This window comes from Perissodus microlepis, chromosome 20 (assembly GCF_051167445.1).
Source record: "Perissodus microlepis isolate ML-2025 ecotype Zambia chromosome 20, ASM5116744v1, whole genome shotgun sequence".
In the NCBI taxonomy this organism is placed as follows: Eukaryota; Metazoa; Chordata; class Actinopteri; order Cichliformes; family Cichlidae; genus Perissodus; species Perissodus microlepis.
This window is the reverse complement of record NC_140480.1, coordinates 32,287,519-32,308,299: the sequence shown is the minus strand read 5'-3', so window position 1 is coordinate 32,308,299 and position 20,781 is coordinate 32,287,519. Positions and strand designations below refer to the sequence as shown.

At 39.8% G+C, this 20,781-nt stretch overlaps 1 protein-coding gene across 1 annotated transcript in view; it reads right to left on the bottom strand.

Annotated features, from left to right (window-relative positions):
* Positions 1-17,255, bottom strand: part of mecp2 (methyl CpG binding protein 2) — a 28,727-nt gene extending 11,472 nt beyond the window's left edge. Inside the window, exon 1 of the mRNA XM_084916679.1 lies at positions 17,134-17,255. Within this exon, the coding sequence (XP_084772805.1) occupies positions 17,134-17,165 (32 nt within the window). The 5' untranslated portion in view covers positions 17,166-17,255. The remainder of the gene's footprint in view (positions 1-17,133) is intronic.
* Positions 17,256-20,781: the final 3,526 nt, after the last annotated feature.

Sequence of the window (20,781 nt, the reverse complement as noted above, 5' to 3'; positions counted from 1 at the left end):
GTTGACATTATGACCACAACCTGTTAACTGCAAGAATCCAAATAACTTCATAAATATAAGTTCATCCACATAGAACACTTTCAGATCAGTGTTCATGCGTCCATTGGACGTAAAACTTACAGCTTATTGCACCAGCACGCATCTGTCAGTTCGCTGTTCTTGCCGGCTCTAGTGAGCCTTGAACCCGGGCTAGCTATCGAGCTGGTGGGTAACAGACGTCTCCGAAAACGTTGGAGCACTTTTGCAAATATGTGGTGTCTTGATAAACCGAGCAGATATTTGAAGTTTACACAGCTACATTCTCACCCGAAAATATGTTAAACAAATAGAATAATAAGAATAATATTAAAACTAAGTTGTTGGAAACTGGAATTGACTGGGCCGCGCTATGAATTCTGGGATAGGTTGGGCCACGATGGATACACCCGACCCATCCTTCAAATCTGGGGAAATGAGGAATGCATTTTTTGGCCGCGTTTGGGGGAGTCTTCAAATTTGGACAGGCGTGCCACGTCCCTGTAACGTAATTGACCTACAAATGCGGCCTCCAAAGGATGCGGCCAGCTACTTCTTCTTCTTTGGCGTTTAACGGCAGCTGGCATCCCTGGACATGCAGTGCTGTTCTTCTGTTTCAGTCCGTTATTACACTCTTAAATCCTACTATTTCAAATTCAAATTCCTGCGTCTTTCGAAATCTTACAAAGCTTCAAACGATGCATCGACTATTAAATTAGTCGTTGACAATTTTAATAGTCGACGTAATCGTGACTAGTCAACTAATCGTGGCAGCCCTACTTCACTCCCATCAAATGTTTGCAGAACATTTAACTCCAAAGATCCTTCAGACCTGATATCTGAGTTTGAACCATGTAAAAGCTGCATGAAGGCAAATTACGTGCCATTTTTCTAACCGCCAATACAAAGCTCTGACAAACTTCATAAAATTTAAAGCAGGACCTTCTTGAAGTGGATCACTGTCAGTGATTCCCACTGTATTACGTTCTTTGCATAAATGGTTAACAAGACCTGACCCTGGACCATTAATAAGCTGTTTTCCACTGCAGCAATTTTGGCTGAGCAAAAAGTAGTTTAATAAGAAGTGTTATTTGTAGTGAAAGGGAAACACTAAATTCCAGCATAAGAAACTAAACCTAATTGTGTTTGCCACATCCATGGAGGACAGGGTGTGGTGATTGATTTAGGAATGAATTCTGATTAATTCCAGCAAATTATGTATGTCAGGGCATCTGTCCACAGACTGTTCCTTAAAAGAAAATGGGTCAAGATACAACACAACACCCTAAAACTCACAAATCATTCCACCTAATAATGTTCAATGAAGACTAAAGATAATGGTTTAACAATGTCCAACATAAATGTTGTGAGAAGGCCTGTAGCGAGGAAACCAAGCAGCAATCACTGAGGCTAAAAATGAAGTGCCAAAACCTCCACTTCCTCTAATGGCCAATTGAGGCTGATTCTAAAAGTGAGACAATCATCATACACTCTAATGTTAAAAAGCTTTGGCTTCAATGGATATCTTTACCAGCAGCACCCGCTAATCCAAATATTGTCACTACTTGCTATACACACACTATAGCTGCCACACTATGGCTGCCAAAATGCTAACGCTTCATTTAATGCCTTTAAATGAAGAACCTGAAACCAATGGGTAACAAGGTGACTACGTCCATCTTTTATGTACGGTTTGTGAAATCTTACTTATATAGTACCTTGCCTGACCCTTTACTCCTAGTTCTGATTGTGTAGCACTTTGTAGACGTCCCTGTGCAGCACTTATCTCGCAGACAGCTACAAATGCTCTCTAATGCCTTTATTTGGCTACTGGTGATTTGGTCTTCTATTTGCTAAAGCTAAAGCTGGCGAGACGCTGTGACTCCCTCTCCATAATCCTTTGTCTGTTTGCTAAATCTGACTGGTGTTTGTAGATTACAAAAGCTAGCATGCGATCGCCTAAATGTTAATATAGAGTCCAACATCAGTGACACATGTCATGGTGGCTACTTCCATCAATCACTGAAAAGGAAAAAGTGGGCACCCAACATTATACATTATAACATTTTTATTACTTTTAAGACTTATTCTGTATTCATGCAGAATAAAGCAAATTCCAAAGGATTTACAAACTTTTTCCTGCAACTGTATGTAGTGAATGTTGGGATATTACACTATAAACCATGCATGTGATTGATTGGATCAATATCAGATTTCGGACCTTTCCAGAAATAAAGCCCATGTTAACAGTGGAGCTAAATGGGGTACAGACCTTTTTTTTGGTGATGGATGGATGGTAAAACTCCCTGCCTTTGTGTGTGGACCTCATAGTGAGGTTATCAGCTCAAGCAGCCTGGTGCAGCCTGGTGCCCGACTCTTTAAGTCGGACGTTATTAGCTGTGCCTGGTCCCAAACTACACTGCAGGTCCCAAAGTCAAACGAACACTGCGGTATCACTGAGAGTCGAAAAAGTGTCTAAATATGTTCACCTGTAATAAAATTATCAGTGTGGCTGCTCTACCAGGTGTAACAATTAAGTTTAACATCCAGGCATCCATGAAATTTTTTTTATAAAATTTATCAGAGTTAGAAGTTAGCAGGGAGTAAGCTCGCTAGTTTCCATCTAAATACAATACAGCATGTTGTGACTGAGGGATTTCTGAAACAAATTAAAACGTACAGCTCTGCTATCACTTTCAGCATAAATGAAGACAGAAAACTAAACAGCAGTGACGTTTGTAGGGTTACTGAAGTTGGGCTAGCTGGGATAAAATGACGTGCTACGTGATCACTAGCAACACAGCTATCTTAGCATAATATAAACAGTGAAGCTGGAGGACGAAAACTAACTTTTTCACTCGATTAAAGTTAACCTGATGGTTAGGGACAAATGCAATTAAGATAACCTGTATTATTATGTATTTGTTATTGTAATCGCATGGCAGGATGCTATAAACGGACCAAACTTCAGTCAGAAGAACAACTGAGATAATCCATCCACAATACGAGGTTAGTCATTAATACACTGTTGCATGGGCTGGGCTGTAGATACATCTTAAGGTTTTAAAAACTGAGCTTTAAAATCAATAAGGATAATAGAAACCAAGAGAGGCCGACAGTGATCACTGACTGTTTTTAGGGGCTTGTAGATTAAATAGAACAAAATGCAAAGCATTGAAACCTGTTAAAAACACAACAGCCTTATTAAACACAGAGTGGTTTGGGCCCGGAAGCAGGATTCATCACGTCATCACTTAAAGACAGGATTGTGAAGCAATTGCAGGAAGTGCTGAATTACAGTGACTGACTACCCCTGAACGCACCAACAGGAAGTCTTCAACTCACGCTATGGTTCGTCTTTAAGTAACTGTAGGTCACTGTGGTGTTTTTTACCCACTGCAGCAGCTTTGTAACAAAAAGAGATACACATCTAATGTTAGATTAGATAAGCATGAGCGGTGCATTTCCCCCTGATGCTTCTTGAACTTAACAAGTGACGATGTAGTTTGTGTCCTTTGCTCAGCTGAATACAACTACTTTATCTAAGAAAGCTTTGGATCAGCTGCAGCACACATTTTCAGTGCAGATTAATCAGTTTTTAATTCCCTCAGTACACCAAATTACTTTTTAAAGTTATATAAAACTGTGATGGTTTTTATCTTGCTTTGACCGACCATCTTTATTTGGTGCAAAACAATGTTGAATTTCCTGTTTTTCTAACGGGGAGCAGAGGCTGTTTCTCATCATAAGTCTGACAGCTGGAACAAGATTAACCTTACTAAATAAACTCTGACAGAAACCAGAAGAGACCAAAATCAGAGTCACTGGTGGAACTGACAGCAGAGGATAGATAGCTCTCTTCTGATTAAAAGACTAATCAGAATTCCTCATTAATATTTATGTGTTAAATTATTATTTCAGCAGCATGAGGGCTGAAGACGAGTCGGACCAGTGTTTACTTCACATTTCCAGTTAAATGTCACATTGAGACTGAAAATGTCAGACCCAACAGAATGCCTGTGTTTTCTTAAACTTTAAATCAGTCATTTAAAAACTTCAGTTCATAAAATGAATAAACATTGCTTCTGAATGCATGAAAACAAAAGCTCTGAGGTGGTTTTGAGACATTGAAATCTGTAATAGAAAATTCTTGTCTTAAATTGGCTGCATTCACGAGCACTTCCTCTTTTTCATATTCTCCTTCTCTTCTGCTTTAACCTGACAGATGTGTACAGATGGGTGCAATTGTTCTGTTTCTGAATGTTAATTGCTGGAACGAGATAAATCTGTGTAACACCAACTACTTTGTCTTTGCTGGCTATAAAATAAAACCTGCATGTTATAAAAACAGATTTATATATAAATAAAATATTAAAGTATCTGTGTGTTGTGTTTGGGTGCATTAGACATTCAGATTTCAATCACATTTATGTAAAAGCTTATCTGATTCATTATCTGCAGCACAGCCAAACTTATAGTTCACAAAGTCTATACATTCATGTATTAACTTATGAGGAGATGGATGTAAAATATATATACCGTATTTTCCGCACAATAAGGCACACTTAAAATCCTTTAATTTTCTTAAAAATCCACAGTGCGCCTGATAATCCGGTGCGCCTTATATATGAATTCTGGTTGTGCTTACTGACCTCCAATCGATTTTATGTGGTACACGGCGCTCAAAAATCTGTCAAAAAATGTTTTAGTACCACTTTGCTAAGCTATGAAGCCGCACCGCTTGATGGATTGTTGGATCAGGTAGTCAGGAGCCTCGCGGAGTAATCTGGGTCCAAAAACTCCGTCTGCTTCAGGTCCCAAAGTCAAACGAACACTGCAGCGTCACTGAGAGTTAAAACTGTCTAAATTCTTTCATCTTTAATAAAATGATCAGCGTTGCTGCTTTACCAGGTGTAACAATTAAGTTTAACATCCAGGCATCCGTGAAAACAGAATTTATTAAATTTAACAAAGTTGGAAGTTAGCAGGAAGTTAGCTCGCTAGTTTCCAGCTAAACATGATATAGCATGTTCTGACTGAGAGATTTCTGAAAGAATTAAGACGTTCAGCTCTGCTATCACTTTCAGCATAAATGAAGACAGAAAACTAAACAGCAGTGACGTTTGTAGGGTTACTGAAGTTGGGCTAGCTGGGATAAAATGACGTGCAATAATGACGTATAATGACGTGGGATATAGCGACACAGCTATGTTAGCATAATATAAACAGTGAAGCTGGAGGACAAAAACTAACTTTTTCCCACTTGATAAAAGTTAACGTGAGGGTTCCCGATGGTAAGGAACAAATGCAATCCCAAGGCAGGATGCTATAAACGGACCAAACGTCAGTCAGGAGAACAACTGAGATAATCCATCCACAATAGGAGGTTAGTCATTAATATACTGCAACAACATGGGAATAAAGCAGCTGCAAGAGAATTCAACATTAATGAATCAATGGTACGGAAGTAGAGGAAGCAAGAAGAATGAGTTGAGTCAAGTTTGACTTATCTTACTGTTTTGTTTCACTTAATGCGCTTTATAATCCGGTGCGCCTTATGGTCTGAAAAAATATGGTAAGGATTTGCTGGAGAGAGGAACAAAGCACAGGAAGCACAGGTAGGTAAACAACAGAACACCATCCAAAAAGGCCAAGCCAAGAAAATCCCAAAATACTGAAAGTCAAGTGAGTAAAAGTCCAACAAAAATCCACAAAGAGGAGCATGAGGAAGAAAGAAACAGACAATCTGACAAAGGGGAGGTCAACCTCAGTGTGTGGAATACAATAAAATTGAGCAACAAACAGGTAAAACTACCAGGTGAAGGCAAGTAGAAAGGAGGGAAAACAGCAAAAGTGGGAAGGAAGCCCATGAGACACCTGGGAAAAATTGACCCTTCAATATAAAACAGGAAGTAACAACATGAGCACTCACAGAGCTTAGCTCTATTAAAAGGGTGTTGTACAGCTCTTACTATCCCCTTTCATATGATATATTACTCGATATGGTTTCTTTAATTTTTTTTCCAAGGTAAACTTTGACCTGGGTCAAATACTTAGCCAAGGTACTAGGTACTCATGTTCCCCAACGCCTAGTATACTGTTGTGAAGTTTGAAGACAATCCATAAAAAAATTTAGGGTAAAATAAAGTTTTTACTCAGGCCTTGACCTGAGGCACACCAAAATAAAATCAGCTCGAGCTGTTATTGATATCTACTGTCACACAAAATTTGAAAATGATATCTTGAAAACTGGATGCTAGACTGGTAACAGACAAACAGACAGACAAATGGAACCTATTGCACAGTCCCTCCCTTCAGGGGAAGAAACATGAACAACAGAAACATGAACACTAAAGACAAACAGCAACAGTGTCTCCCTGGTCAAAAACCATAGGTTGAACAGTTGTGATAGTCACGACACTGCAATAAAGAAGTTAAAGGCATGTGTCTATTTTTAACACTACACTTGACTGACAACTAATTTGGTTACTAAAGCCACACAGTGACCTCTCATACACAGACCAGTATTATCAACACCTGTTATTTTTTTCATGTAAACAACTTTACATTAAAGGTTGTCAAGCTGTCATGTGAAAATTCTGACTCAGTTGCTGCATGGTGAACTTAACATGTGCAGGCTATCACAATGTCAGCATTTTAAAATCGGTTACTGCATAAGTAGCTAACAGTCACCTCAGTAAGATAAGAGCAAGAGGTCAAACGTTTGATATTTTTATTTGATATAAGAATAGAAAATGCACAGTGTTTATAATGGCAACTTTTCTTTTTTAGAACGTCTAGAGAGGTTGAAAAAACACTTTGGTGAAACCTTTGTTTTGGTACTGTTTCAGTGCTCAAATGCTTAGTCCTATTCTCAAAGCAACACAAACTGTAATAGCCGAGATTCAACAACCATGGACATAAATCAGTACATATTAGACCACACAAATCAATAGAAGTCAAAAGTATTTCACAAACTGTTAGGAGACTGTGTTAAAGTATTTGCTGGGTAATGAGAGAAGGTGGGGGATGTACAGGAAGAAAATAACAGCAGAAGAAAACTATAAATGAATGGATACCACGAAGACCATGATGAGGCAAGAGTAATCTTAAAACTAATCTTTTTTGGTCTTCCTGTCATTCTACCACTTCCTTTCCTCTGCTTCTTCCTTTGTCTCGCCAACCACCTGCATGTCTTCTTTCACATCAATAACCCTCCTGTTTGGCCTTCCTCATCTCCTCGTTTGCCTCATAGCTCCTCCACAGCATCCAACTCCCATTAATTCTCAATCACACTTTTCTAATTTCCAACAACAAAGAACCTATAAGCACCATCAGAAGTTTAATATTTCACATCCTAATGTGTTGAAGCTGGAAGAGTTTCTCCAAAAGCTCAGTTCAGATGTGACAGACAAGTCTGAGCAGCTGACTGATTAGTCTGATCTTCATGGGGCTTCAGGCTGCGATGTAAACACAAAAAACAAAAAGCGCTTTTGGACCAAGTAGTTCTCTAGGTCCCTTTGGGCAATCTGGGAATCCATCTGCTAGTCTGCTGACTTAACCCCTGGAGGCCAATATTTTAGGTCCCCCAGTTTAGCTGGAGGATATCCAAGCCAAGATGTCCTCTTCCATCCAACGGTTATTGTTTACAAACTCAGAAACATAAAAAACTAAATAAAAATAACCTGATAAAAAGTTAAACCGTCATCAGAAAAACCTGTTCTACCCTGTGATTGGTGAATAGCGATCACACTAGGTTTTAAAATCTGATGCCCTTTATTCTCCTTAAAGACCATTTTAAATGTTTTTGCAGTGGTTATTATGTCATGTCACTGAACTGCACTAGCCTGCATCTAGGATTACCCCTACTAACTTTATATATGTTGCTAAGACTCACATTTTACTTTAATTACTTGTATAAAAACATGAATATTTGTTTATACGAACTGTATGCTGAAAACTCTCAAATGTCTTGTTTCTATCCAAACTGTGAAACACTCTGTGATCCTTACAATTAAAATGAGTATTATCATTATTATTCTCAGTAAGGCTGTGGTACTTTTGATAGAAGCTGGAATGAATGTTGGTTAACCTCACTTACATACTGATAAATGAGTCAGCCTGTAGTGAACATAAGTAGACGGATATCACCTGAACAACAAAAGGTAAAATAAATAAATAAATAATTTTTTATATATATTTTCACTAACCCCTTCAGAGTCTTTTTAGGTTTAAAAAAGTAAAATACATTACCTAACTTAAATATTGCACTTTGTGTCGCACTGGCAGAGACTAGGCATTGGTAACTATCTTTTTCTTAGTCTATGAAAATAGGAAGATGTGAGTTTAATGACAAATTGCACCTAAATTAACAATTGCTCTTGCTGGTTAAAGCCAGTGCTCAGAAATACTAACAAAGGTAACTCTGATGTACGTCTGAGAAGTTTCTTTTTTCCTTTTAACATTAATAAACACATTCTTAAAATTGGCCAGATGCTTTTAGTTTACTTTACTGTTAATTCTGAACTGACATCAACCAAATAGTTTTAAATTTGGTTTATATTTCCATTTTAACTTCGGTCTAATGCTTAATTGAAGAAAATAATAATTTAAAAAAGTATTTTCAGGTCTGATCAAGTAGTTGCTGGATGATGGGGCTATTGAGAGTGTGACGCATGGAAGCCCTGACTGACTAGGAGGAGGTTAACAAGGCAGACACGGTTAAAAACGTATCATTTTCTGACGCAGAGCAAACCACCAGTGCAGACAGGCCACTGCCTAATGAAAAGGGAAAAAGCATGGGAAAAGCTACCCATCATACGACTTCAGCTAGACCGAGGATGTTCCTTCAGCAGTCAGTTGGTGGGAATAGTTTGTTAATGCTGACATGATGCCAACACTTCAAAACAGCACTATATCTGGACCAGAGGCAACCAGGCTGTTTGAAAGGCAATGGAGGCAAGGTGTATGGAGGTATGTGGAAATGGAGTGTCAACACGTCACATGACACCATGCTGAGTCCAGATAATGCAAATAGGCTAAAATAACAAGAGTCAAAAAAGAACCGGCTGGATGCCATATGGCAAAAGCGAAGGCCAACATGAAGTAAAAGCTGACCGGACAAGTCATGGAATGAAAGTCATCACATACAGTGTGGTTTTATTGAGCATTTAGGCTAAATAAGGTCTGGTTTTCAATATCAGTCCATTACTCTAGATTATGTTCTATTTTATTGCTAGAATTCAGAGTCGTTTTATATAGCCAGTGTTTTACCTTTTTTACGAACAACTAATATCATCCCTTGTCCAACAGTGCGCATATTTTAAAAAAAGGTAGTATTTCTTCCAAGAATCTAAAGTAGTATTACACAGCTCCTCTGAAGTCGTATGCCTGACTTTTCAACAGGCATACGAAACCAGAATCAGCCAGGTCCAAGGACATTCAGAGTAGGGGTGGGCGATGTATCGAATATACTCGGCGTATCGCGAGTTTTTTCACGTACAACGGCTAAAATGGCTTTATCGTAAACATCGAGAATAAATTGACATAGAAATATTAAGCTGTCTGCCTGTAATTCAGAGGTTTTTTCTCCTACACGCTGCAAATGCACCATTCGTCCTCCCCTCCCAACCAGAAAGTTTGCGACCCACACTGCACTGAGCATGCGTGTTTATATACTACCAGATATGGAAAAATATGGCGACAGCAGGTTTTTCAGATGAGGAAGGGAACAAGACGCGCTTTCGTTTGGATTTCACAAGGAGATTGTTGAACAAAATGCATCAATTTGCAAAACATGCCCTAAAATTATTGCTGCAAAAGATAGCAGCACCACAAATTTATTTATTGAAAAGTCATCCACTGCAAAATTAAGGATGTTTTACACTGAATGTCAACGTCCCCCCACACGCCAAAGAAAACATTAAATAAACCAGCTGTGATACCTGGTCTTGGTCAGTCGTTTCTATGGTCACTATCTAGACTTTTGTTTCTGTAATTTGAGGTCACCACATTTTTTATATTACTATTTTTATATTTTACAGTCATTTTTAGATTTACTATCACAGTATTGTCATTTGTGAAAAACCTCTGTGTGCAACTGATGGTTAAAAAATGGTTAAAATAAAACATTTCAATTTATTCAGATTTTTTGTATTCAAAGAAGAAAAAAATATTGAATGATCCTTTTGAATGAGTATAGCAGTGCAATTTTAAGCACTATATAGTTAAAAACAACATTTGTTTTTGGAGGTTATTTAAACATATCACGATATATATAGTATTGTGATATAGCCAAAAAAATATCATATTAGATTTTCCTCGTATCACCCAACCTAATTCAGCGTGTGTGATTTCACTGAGTCTACTGTCTATCGAGCCAGAACAGCAGACAGGAATCCAAATGTGAACCTGTTATCTGTTCCTGAACTTGAAGACCACCATCCACCACACGACACCAACCTACCTACAATGTCCTCTATAATGCTCAGGTTGTTGAAAGACACATTCAGAGATGAACTGTTGTTCTAATAAATGAACAGAAAATTACTGAGGAAACTTTATTGGCAAAGAAAGTTATCAAACCCTCAAAGGTCCAAATACTTTCGGATTCATTACCCTTATCACAGACAACTATCCAGCACCCGAGACGAACCTGGGGACCAAGGCTACATCTACACTAATCCAGTTAAATTTGAAAACGGCGTTTTCATCTAAAAACGCTCCATGTCCACACTATCGTTTTCAATTGTTTTCATCCACACTGAAAAGGCTGTTACTGTACTGCGCATCCGTGAAACGTAAGATGATTGACTTGCGCCACTTCTATATACCGTTTATTTACTTTCCGGCTCTTTGAAAAGTCGCAGCAAAATGCAGAGGAAAAGTGCCCAGTTTTATCTGGAGCTATATGGAGCATATACAAACTGACATTAACCTTTAATAGAGCTGTCAAAATTAGGAGCAAACAAAATGACTGCTCTACAATGTCGTCCGCCATTTTAGTTGAATTCTTCACATGACTGCATCATATGACTAAAATGCGTCATCGTTTTCGAAAGCCTCCATCTTCGCAGTCCACACAGCGATGCGAAGATGGAGGCTTTTCAAATTTATCCACTTTGGAGAGCGTCTTCAAAAAGTTCAGTTTCCCTTGACCAAAAACGCCGTCTCGGTGTGGACGACAGGCCAAAACGGAGAGAAGAGGAGGCATTTTCAAATGAAAACGTATCAGTGTGGACATGGCCTAAAACACACACACACACATATATTAATTTCAGTATATTTTGTTGAGATGATATGGTATTAGCAGCAAATTCTGAATTTGAATATTAACAGAAATTTGCTCTTTGTTTAACTGTTACATTGGATTTGATACCAGGTATCATAGCTGAGGAATATCATACTGAAGCTGAATGAAAATACGTTGGAGTTTTTTGGTTTTGCTTTTTTCCTTTTCAGGCTTTAATACTTGTGAAAACATTCATCTGATTTGAACCAATTTAAAGAACATTATGTGCCTTGTATATGAGAAGCTCTGAACTAAAATCAGTCCCCTACCTCCAAACCTGTGGTTTCCACAGGCCTCCAAATCTGCTGTCAGAGATCACATAACGAATCTTTCTACGTTAACCTGAGCTCCACTCCCGAGAGTCCATATTTATAGAGACATGTCATGACATGTCTCTATAAATATGCTATGAATATGCCATGAAACAGGTTTTTTTTTTGTTGTTTTTTGTTTTTGCTTTTGAGAAAACTAATACAGTAGGGGTTGGGAATGTTGCATAACTCCTATTAAGACATGAATATTTCCACTGGAACTTCTTCAGGAATCTCTGAGATGGTCAGGTGGGAGGCACCTGGTAAACTGACGTGGAGTGACCCACAGGTTGTGTCTGAAATTATCCACTGATTCACTCCTCTTACTCCCTGTATCAAAAGTTGCTCTGGTCATTTTAATTATGCTGTCACAACATGACAGATCAACATTAGCTAGATTAATATATATCCAGGTGTATTTCTGTCATAAATTATGTCATACTAGGGCAGGAAAATATGGCCAAAAATATTTATCAGGATATATATTTGAAAATTTGCGATAACGATATAACTGACAATATAATTGATGCGTGACAAAATACTTTACAACTCCACAACTTTATTAGTGCAAAAAAAACCCCGTTACTTTATTTTCACCTAAACAAGCAGCTGTTTATATTATTTAGTTCATTAGTTAGTTCCCCCTAGTGTTTGCTGCTTTTGTCATAAAGCTACGCCGATTGTTTGTTGAGTCAGCGTCTTGTCACCATGCTAGTTACAAACCAATTCTGGTTCATCTGTTTCACTCAACGATCCGCTTTCGCCCTTCTCATTCTCCGCTGCCGCCATGTGTTTTGTACAATGTGCGTATAAAAACAAAGGCACTGTGCATGCACGTTTTACCCATATTCTATCGTGATATTTCATTTTTTTAACATTGCCTAACATTGTACTGGTATTACCGTGAAAAGTATAATATGGCCCAGCCCTAAATCATACAGCAGTATTTTCCTTAAATTAGTAATTACACCATGAACATCTACACTGGTTGTTATTTTGAGATACTTCAAGTGCATATATAGGCTGTATAAAGAGTCACTATACATTCACACAGCACTATGAAATGGTGAACTCACCAAATATAGAGAGCTAACAGAAAAGCAGCCTGAAATCAGACAAAATTATCACCTTGTTGCACTTTCACTCTCACATTTGAAAACTACGGAGCCCCGCAGGGGACATGGGAGAAAAAAAAAATTAAGACGGACTTTTGCGAGATCTCGCAAAACTAACTCGGGATCTCGCAAAACTTTTGCGAGATCTCGCAAAACAAACTCGGGATCTGGCAAAACTTTTGCGAGCTCTCGCAAACCAAACTCGGGATCTCGCAAAACTTTTGCGAGATCTCGCAAAAGTTTTAGCAGCATTCTTCGGACGCCGGCTCGAAGCCGACCGGGAGGTTGAGGCACGATGTGCCGGGAAAGCGGTGTTCCTCCCGGCTGTAGTAGGTCTCGACCTCCTGTTAGCTTCGAGCTAATGGCTAAAACTTTTGCGAGATCTCGCAAAAGTTTTGCGAGATCCCGAGTTTGTTTTGCGAGAGCTCGCAAAAGTTTTGCGAGATCCTGAGTTTGTTTTGCGAGATCTCGCAAAAGTTTTGCGAGATCCCGAGTTTGTTTTGCGAGAGCTCGCAAATGTTTTGCGAGATCCCGAGTTTGTTTTGCGAGATCTCGCAAAACTTTTGCGAGATCCCGAGTTTGTTTTGCGAGATCTCGCAAAAGTCCGTCTTAATTTTTTTTTCTCCCATGTCCCCTCCGGGGCTCCGTAGAAAACAGTTGGACACAAAAGACAACAAAAAACATCCAAACATGTGTGCTGACTCAGCAGGGATCATAATAAATGTGAAAAGTTGAGAATAATTATTTTAAAATGCCACAGAATGTCTGATAGTTGAACTGATGTCAAGCATTCATCTGTGTTTTTCATCATAATTCGATGCAGAAAACATCAGACTGCAGGAAGTGAAGTGCATAACCTCAGAATTTCCTGGAGGGCCTTCAGACCCAGGGGTGTGTCCAGAGACGGGGCATGGGGTGGCACTGGCCCCCCTTAAGAGCTCCTTTCGAAACATTAGCTGCAGCTGTAAAATTTAAGATGTAAGTCAAATAAATAACTTAAATCCCTAAAAATCCCTAAACACTGAACACAATTCTTAAGACACATATAGTTTTGGTTGCACTACAGCTGCAACCAGTAAAATGCCATGACTGTAGTGATTCAAGTATTTATCCCGTGACTCATTCATCAAAGTACGTATTCAATATTTTAATACTTTATTTAAGACCCTTTTTTCCCTCTACTACTGTGGGTGAACATTCAAGGCGTTGTTGATCTGCGATTTATTTAAAGTTTATCTTGAATGTGAACTTTACTTTCATGCTGGTTCTTTTGTTATGGCAGTAATATAAAATCCTACAAAGCCAGTCCACATATATGGATGTCAGTAAATTATTTCATTAGCACAAGTAAGAAATACTCCCAGACTGGCATTTCTCATTATACAACTTTAACAAATGAATTCTATTTCATGCACAGATTGAAAAAGTTCTCATTATGCAAAAACAAACTGATTACATTACTGTATATTCCAATTGGCTGATTCAATTAGAGCCTATTCAAGCCCCGTTTCCTGATTGGTGAATTACAGTTCAACAGGCAGCTGATGTGACCAGAATAAGCAGAAAGAGCCAGACAACCACAGACTCTCACTACAGACATCTACAGCCAAGTCCTAAGTAAGATAGAACTTATTCAGAAGTTTGTCAGATTTTCCCAATAAAAATCCCAAGGGTGATTTTTCAAAAATAAAAACCTCCAGTTACTCACAGGAATATTGAAATAAAGCATTAAAGTGTTCAAAAAGAAAGTCTCCAGTTAATTACAGAAATTTACCAGGCCACTTTAAATGTGTCTCCAATTACTTTTGGAAATATTAAAAGTATGCATTAATGTGTGCTATTTTCAAAATAAAAGCTTCCTGGATAGTTTTAGAAAGTTATCATAGCATAGCATTAGCATAGCTCTGCTAATGTTTGACATAAAGAGCTCTCAACACAGACAGCATCGTCAGAAGAAAAGTTGATAAAAATAAATAAAAAAATTTGTATTGTTCGATACATATGCGTACCGAACTGAAATCACTGTATCGAACGATTCAAAAAATCAAGTTACGAAGGCACTTAACAGCAATATTTCTGCCCGTGTTATGGCAAAATGCCCACGTAACAAAATCTACTGGCTCTGATTGGCTGAGCCCAGAATGCCTACAATGCCCAGAATGCCTTCCGAATCATGTGACAAACCCCTTGGCTTTCGTACTTGCGCTTAGCTGTTCCGCTTGAATGACATATTGTTGTTGCAGTTAGCAATTAGCCTATAGCCTATCGTTCACTCAAAAGGCACGATGGGTGCTTCGACTTACGAAAATTTTCGACTTACGAAAGACCCTCAGGAACAAATTAATTTCATAAGTTGGGGTTCCACTGTATATACATATATATATATACACATATATATATATATATATATACATATATATATATATATATATATATATATATAAAAAAACAGGAGGAAAACAGGGGAAAGAGAAGGACACACTATTTAGTGTGTGTCCTTCTCTTTCTCCTGTTTTGTCTCAAGACAGATTCAAACTCAGGCCTCATATTAGTTACACATATTTCTTAATGATGAAAAAAACTAAACCTTTGCCTGGCTTTTTGTTTCCACTGGCAGGAATGAACTTCCATATAAATCAGTACATATGAGAACACAGTAGTGAAAAATTATTTTCAGAGACACAAAGAAATTCACATTTTTATCCACAAACACAAGTACATCGACTGCAGAGTGTGACATCTTTACAAGCTGAGTGTTTTGATTTGCACATAGACTCTCTATTTTGAAGCACGAATGTTAGCTTTTTGACTGGTACCATGGTGACTTTAGTGAGCCATTATATTATTATATTATTCTTTTATCTATTATATAGATAAAAGAGTGACAATTTATCACCCAGTGCTAATATGTGCTAATTAGTAAATGGACTGATTCTTATATAGCACTTTTATGCTCTCCCGGTGTATTCAAAGCGCTGTATACAACATGCCTCATTCACCCATTCACACCCACTCATACAAGCACTTCTAAACACAAGTGCAAACTAATCTACATTCACACCCCTTCACACTCCGATGAACGCATCGGAGGGCAACTTGGGGTTAGTATCTTGTCCAATGATATTTGACATGCAGACTGGGGAAGCCAAGGATCGACCTTCCAATCAGTAGCTGATCTGCTCTACCATCTGAGCCACACCCACTAATTTGTACTAATTAGTACAACTGACTATTAAAACAAGCCTACAGTTACTAAAAAAAAAAAAAAAAAAAATCACCCTACTCATGAGTTGTTATGACAGGAGATACTATCCATAACAGTCTACAATGTATTTTGTACCAAAGTCTAAATATGATTTTGAATGCAGTAAAGTTTGGCATTTTAACACTGGACTCTAAGGAGATGGCCTCACTTTTGGACAGCCTCAAGTGGCCATTGGAGGAACAGCAGCTTGTAGCATCTCTTCCTGGGCTTCAGTTTTGCCCTGTGAATGTTTTTGGTTTTTCTTCAAGGGGGGTGGGCATGGCACCCAACCCCCAAACTTTTAGACACACCCCTGGATGAGTAGGAAACCGATGTGTTTTTATTTTGATAAATTCTGCCATTGTACAATGTGTGTGTACATTTAGTGCATGATGGCAGTGATGCTGTTGAGAGACAAACGCTTCAGTAAGTGTTGGTGCTGCTGAAGCTGCAGGTGGAACAGGAAGTGAGCTGCTGAAGAAACTGGGACACACAAACACACGCACGCACAGGGTGATGGGTTCTACTCCCGTTCTGCAGTTATAAACATGTGCAAAAAGTGGCAGACACTTTGTGTCTATGTGGCTCAGCGGCACTAAGGCAGCTGGCCGCTAACAGGGTAATGATCTGTTTCAGCCCGCTTTGGGTAGGTGGGTGGGTGGAGGCTGCGAGTGCAGTGAGGGAGGTTAGCCCAGGTTACTGGTGAGCGGGGTTAACCCGGGTTAGTGATGAGCAGTGGAAACAGCCGGACCCTCCTCTCATGAGAACACTGTGTTTGCTAACCAGCTAGCAACCGTTAGCTCCTGCCTGTCAGACGGAGCGCGGGAGGAGGGGTGCACCGTCGCCGCTAAGCCGCGGCTGGGATATTTGTGACAACTCCCCGGCCTGACTTCCAGGAGAGTTGTGGTAAAGTCGGAGCGGCCCGGTAGTGCGCGGAGGACGGGCTAAGCTAAGGCTAAGCTCCGCTCCGCAGCTAAAGTACAGACTGAGCAGTAAGTTGGTGACGTATTCCTGTTAACCCCGCTCCGCCGCGGCAGGCCGGGGTAAAAATCAACGCACTTTCACTTCGATAAAACAAACGACAGAAATGGCTCTCAGCCGTCGGAGCCACGGTAGCGGCGGCACGGTAAGGGAGGATAAATGTAAAAAGCCACTTACAGTCTCTCCTCTCCGCTCTCCACGGCGGCCATTTTTATTTAAATAAATAATTTTATATTAAAAAAAAAGCTCCAAACATCTCTGCTCCCTCCTGCTGCACCCCGCCCCCTCCGACTCCATCTCCAACCGCCGTCAACCGCCAACATCGCGAGATTTGCTCCGACATGGGGTCAACAGCACGGTGCAGGGGCGGTGTAGTCCCGCGAGAAGACGGTCAAAGTGAGACGTTCTCGTACCGCTTTGAATATATCTGTAAAAATAACAAACGTCAAAATATCAGCGTCAGTAACGCAAAAAATATATGCAAAACCGATATAAAATTAAAACAATACATTTTAAAGTATTTAAAGTAAGTATTAAATATGTAACTGTTTACAAGATACACTGTTAAAAATGGTTCAAAACAATAAATACGCCAAATCTTAAACTTTTATAAAATGTCTCATAATGTTTTTTATTACACTTTATTTTATGTAAATATTTTCTGACACACATCTACACTTTAACTCACGCCTCCAGAAGAATTTCTATTGCAACGGAAGACAGGGAGGCATGCTTAAGGTCTCCACTTTAGAAGGAGCTTTTTTCCAGAAGTTAGGTCAGTGCCTGTTGTGTCAGAAATCTAAGGACTTTCTGGTGGATGCTGACGGTGAAAGAAGCCGTCAGGTTAAAGAAGGAGGCCTTTGGGCTTAGTTCAGCGGTCCCCAACCCCCGGGCCTCAGACCTGTACCGGTCCGTGAGTCATTTGGTACTGGGCCGCGAGAGTTGAGGCTCAGGTGTGAAATGTATGGTTTTCAGGGTTTTTATCGGTTTTCAGCGTTATTTTGTTATCGTTTTTATCGTTAACTCGGTTTTCCTGGGTCTTTTCATGTGTGTTATGAATAAATCTTCTTTTTTTCGGTACTAGTTTTATTTTGTTGTATTTATCCGCGACACCTTAAAGGCCGGTCCGTGAAAATATTGTCGGGCATAAACCGGTCCGTGGCGCAAAAAAGGTTGGGGACCGCTGGCTTAGTTGATCTGTGGGATTCCTGAAACAATGGAAAGGCACTGGAAGGCTAGAAGAGCTGAGAGTTTGGCTGGTTAATAAGCAAAAGTGTGGATGTTGGAGAAGTTTGAGACAGAAGAACCTTTGGTTAGCCTGAAGGAGCCACTCAGGAAGGAAAACAGAGAGTTCCTCAGACTGTTTGCAGCCATGGAGGATAGTTTTTGACCTGGGCTTGGGATGTTCCTCAAAGTGCACTAGAATGAGAACGCTGAAGAATCCCTGAACGGTTTGATCTACGTTCCAATATTCACCTATAGTGATGAGGTTATGACCAAAAGAATTACATCACAGATAAAAGAAGCTGAAATTAGTTTTCACCACAGAGTTCAGAGAAGGCCCCCTCAAATCACCATCAACAGCGCTGCTGTGGAGAGAGTGAACAGCTTCCGTTTCCTAGGTGTACATCTAGCAGAGGATCTCACATGGTCAGTACAGGTCAGTACACATAAACAAAACAGTGAAGAAGCAGCAGCGCCTCTTCTTTCTCAGGAGACTAAAAAAGATTTGGCATGAGCCCCCGCATCCTCAGGACCTTCTACCGCTGTGCCATTGAGAGCATCCTCACTGGATGCATCACCACCTGGTATGGCAACAGCACTGCTTACAACTGCAAAGGTCTTCAGAGAGTGGTGCAGTGTGCCGAAAGGATAATTGGATGTTAGATTCCCTCCCTCCAAGACATCTACAGGAAGCGGTGCCTGAGGAAAGCGAGGAGGATCATCAAGGACTCCAGTCACCCCAGACATAAACTGTTCAAACTACTTCCATCAGGCAGGAGGTATAGCAGTATCCGGCCCCGAACCAGCAGACTGAGAGACAGCTTTTTCCATCAGGCCATCAGACTGCTGAACACTTCATAGACACCTCACCTTCACTACTGGAACTTTGACATTATGCACTCCATATTGTACATATAGGCCATTTCTTTTGCAACTGCTAAACTCTGTATATTTTATTTTATTGTATTGTATTTTATTATATATATGTATATACACACACGCACACACACATATTTGGTATACATATTTAGTAATGTGCATGCATTCTTATATTTGTACATATATTTATTCTTATAATTCTCATATTTCTATTTTTATATTTTACTTCTTTCTTATGTTATTTTTATTTTGCATACCTCTGTTGCTTGTGAAGCTTGCACACAAGAATTTCACTCGTATGTGCTGCACTGGTGTACCAGCACATGTGGTGTGACAATAAAAACTTGATTTGATTTGATTTGAGTGTCTGGGCTTAGCCTTAGGCGTGACACCTGGTGGGAGCTTGGAGTAGAGCTGCTACCTTAAAGTTGAAAGGAGCCAGCAGAGATGGTTTGGGGATCTGATGAGGGTGCCTGTCAGACATGGGCTGGAAGTAGAACCCAGGGGACACACTCTGGAGATAATATGTCTTATCTGGGCCAACAATTGTCTTGGAATGACTCTGGAGGAACTGGAAAACTTGCTGGGGAAAAGACTGTCTTGAATACCCTGTTGCTGCCACAGTGACCTATCTTAACCCTTTATTTAAAAATGAAGTGAAACTTGTTAAGAGTAAAAGTTTTTTTGGAGGCTTGTTTAGCACACATTAAAACCAGATTACCTGCAGAAGAGCCAAACACAAACACAATGCCCCCACAATCTGGCTGCACTGTGGGTAGACCCACACAGTCCATTATTGGCAGTCCACTGTAGCAAGTACTAGCATAAAATGAGGGCACACCTGGACCCCACTGTGGGTCTGCAGCATACCCACGGTGTGGACCCAGGTGTGCCCCACATTTCAGACTGAGACCCAGTGGGCTGACTACCCGGCCACCACAATCCAGGGCACATTACCACCGCCAACTGGTATGGAGTGTGACTCTTAATTTTTCAATGAATATTTAAAAAAAGCTAATTTTAGCCGCTTCCTTATGTATAATTTATGTCCTGGAATTGTGTCAGTCTGCATACACATTTCCGTTTGAACTGAGAGGGGTTTTCACTCAGATGCGCTCCTGTGCAGTTCTCCAAAATCTCCACTATCCGTAGGCGTTGGGTCTGCCAAATCCTGATTGGTTGATAAGTGGGCTGGAAGAGGGAAGAGAGCAACAGCGGCGTTCACCAGGAACTGGAGACGCACAAAGCAAACACTGAAGCTCAAAAATAAAGCATGAAAAGCACAGACAGTGTCTGCAGTGGACACTTTTTATTATTTTTAAAACTTGATTTCATTTCAGCTCTTTGTAACTTTGCCCTTTTCCTGGGCTGGCAGACAGACCAACAACAGCTGACGAACCAACAAAGAGTGAAAGTGACCCACAGGCCAGCTGTACCACATATTTTGTGTGCTGCCTCTATCTATAACAGAGCGTGCTGTAGGTAGACGGGCCATCCTCGAGCTGCCAGCGGCCTGTGAACGCATTCCCTCTGCTGAGCCATAAATTCCACTTCATTCACATGTAGTTTGACCTATCAGCCTCGACAAAAACAAGTGATATAAAGGTATAAATCAATACAGTTCCAGCCATTAACAATTGTGAAGCTGTTTTGGAAACTACTAAACAACTTATAACCAATCCCCATCCCAAGGTCCAACCCAATATATATTATTGGCTGTGG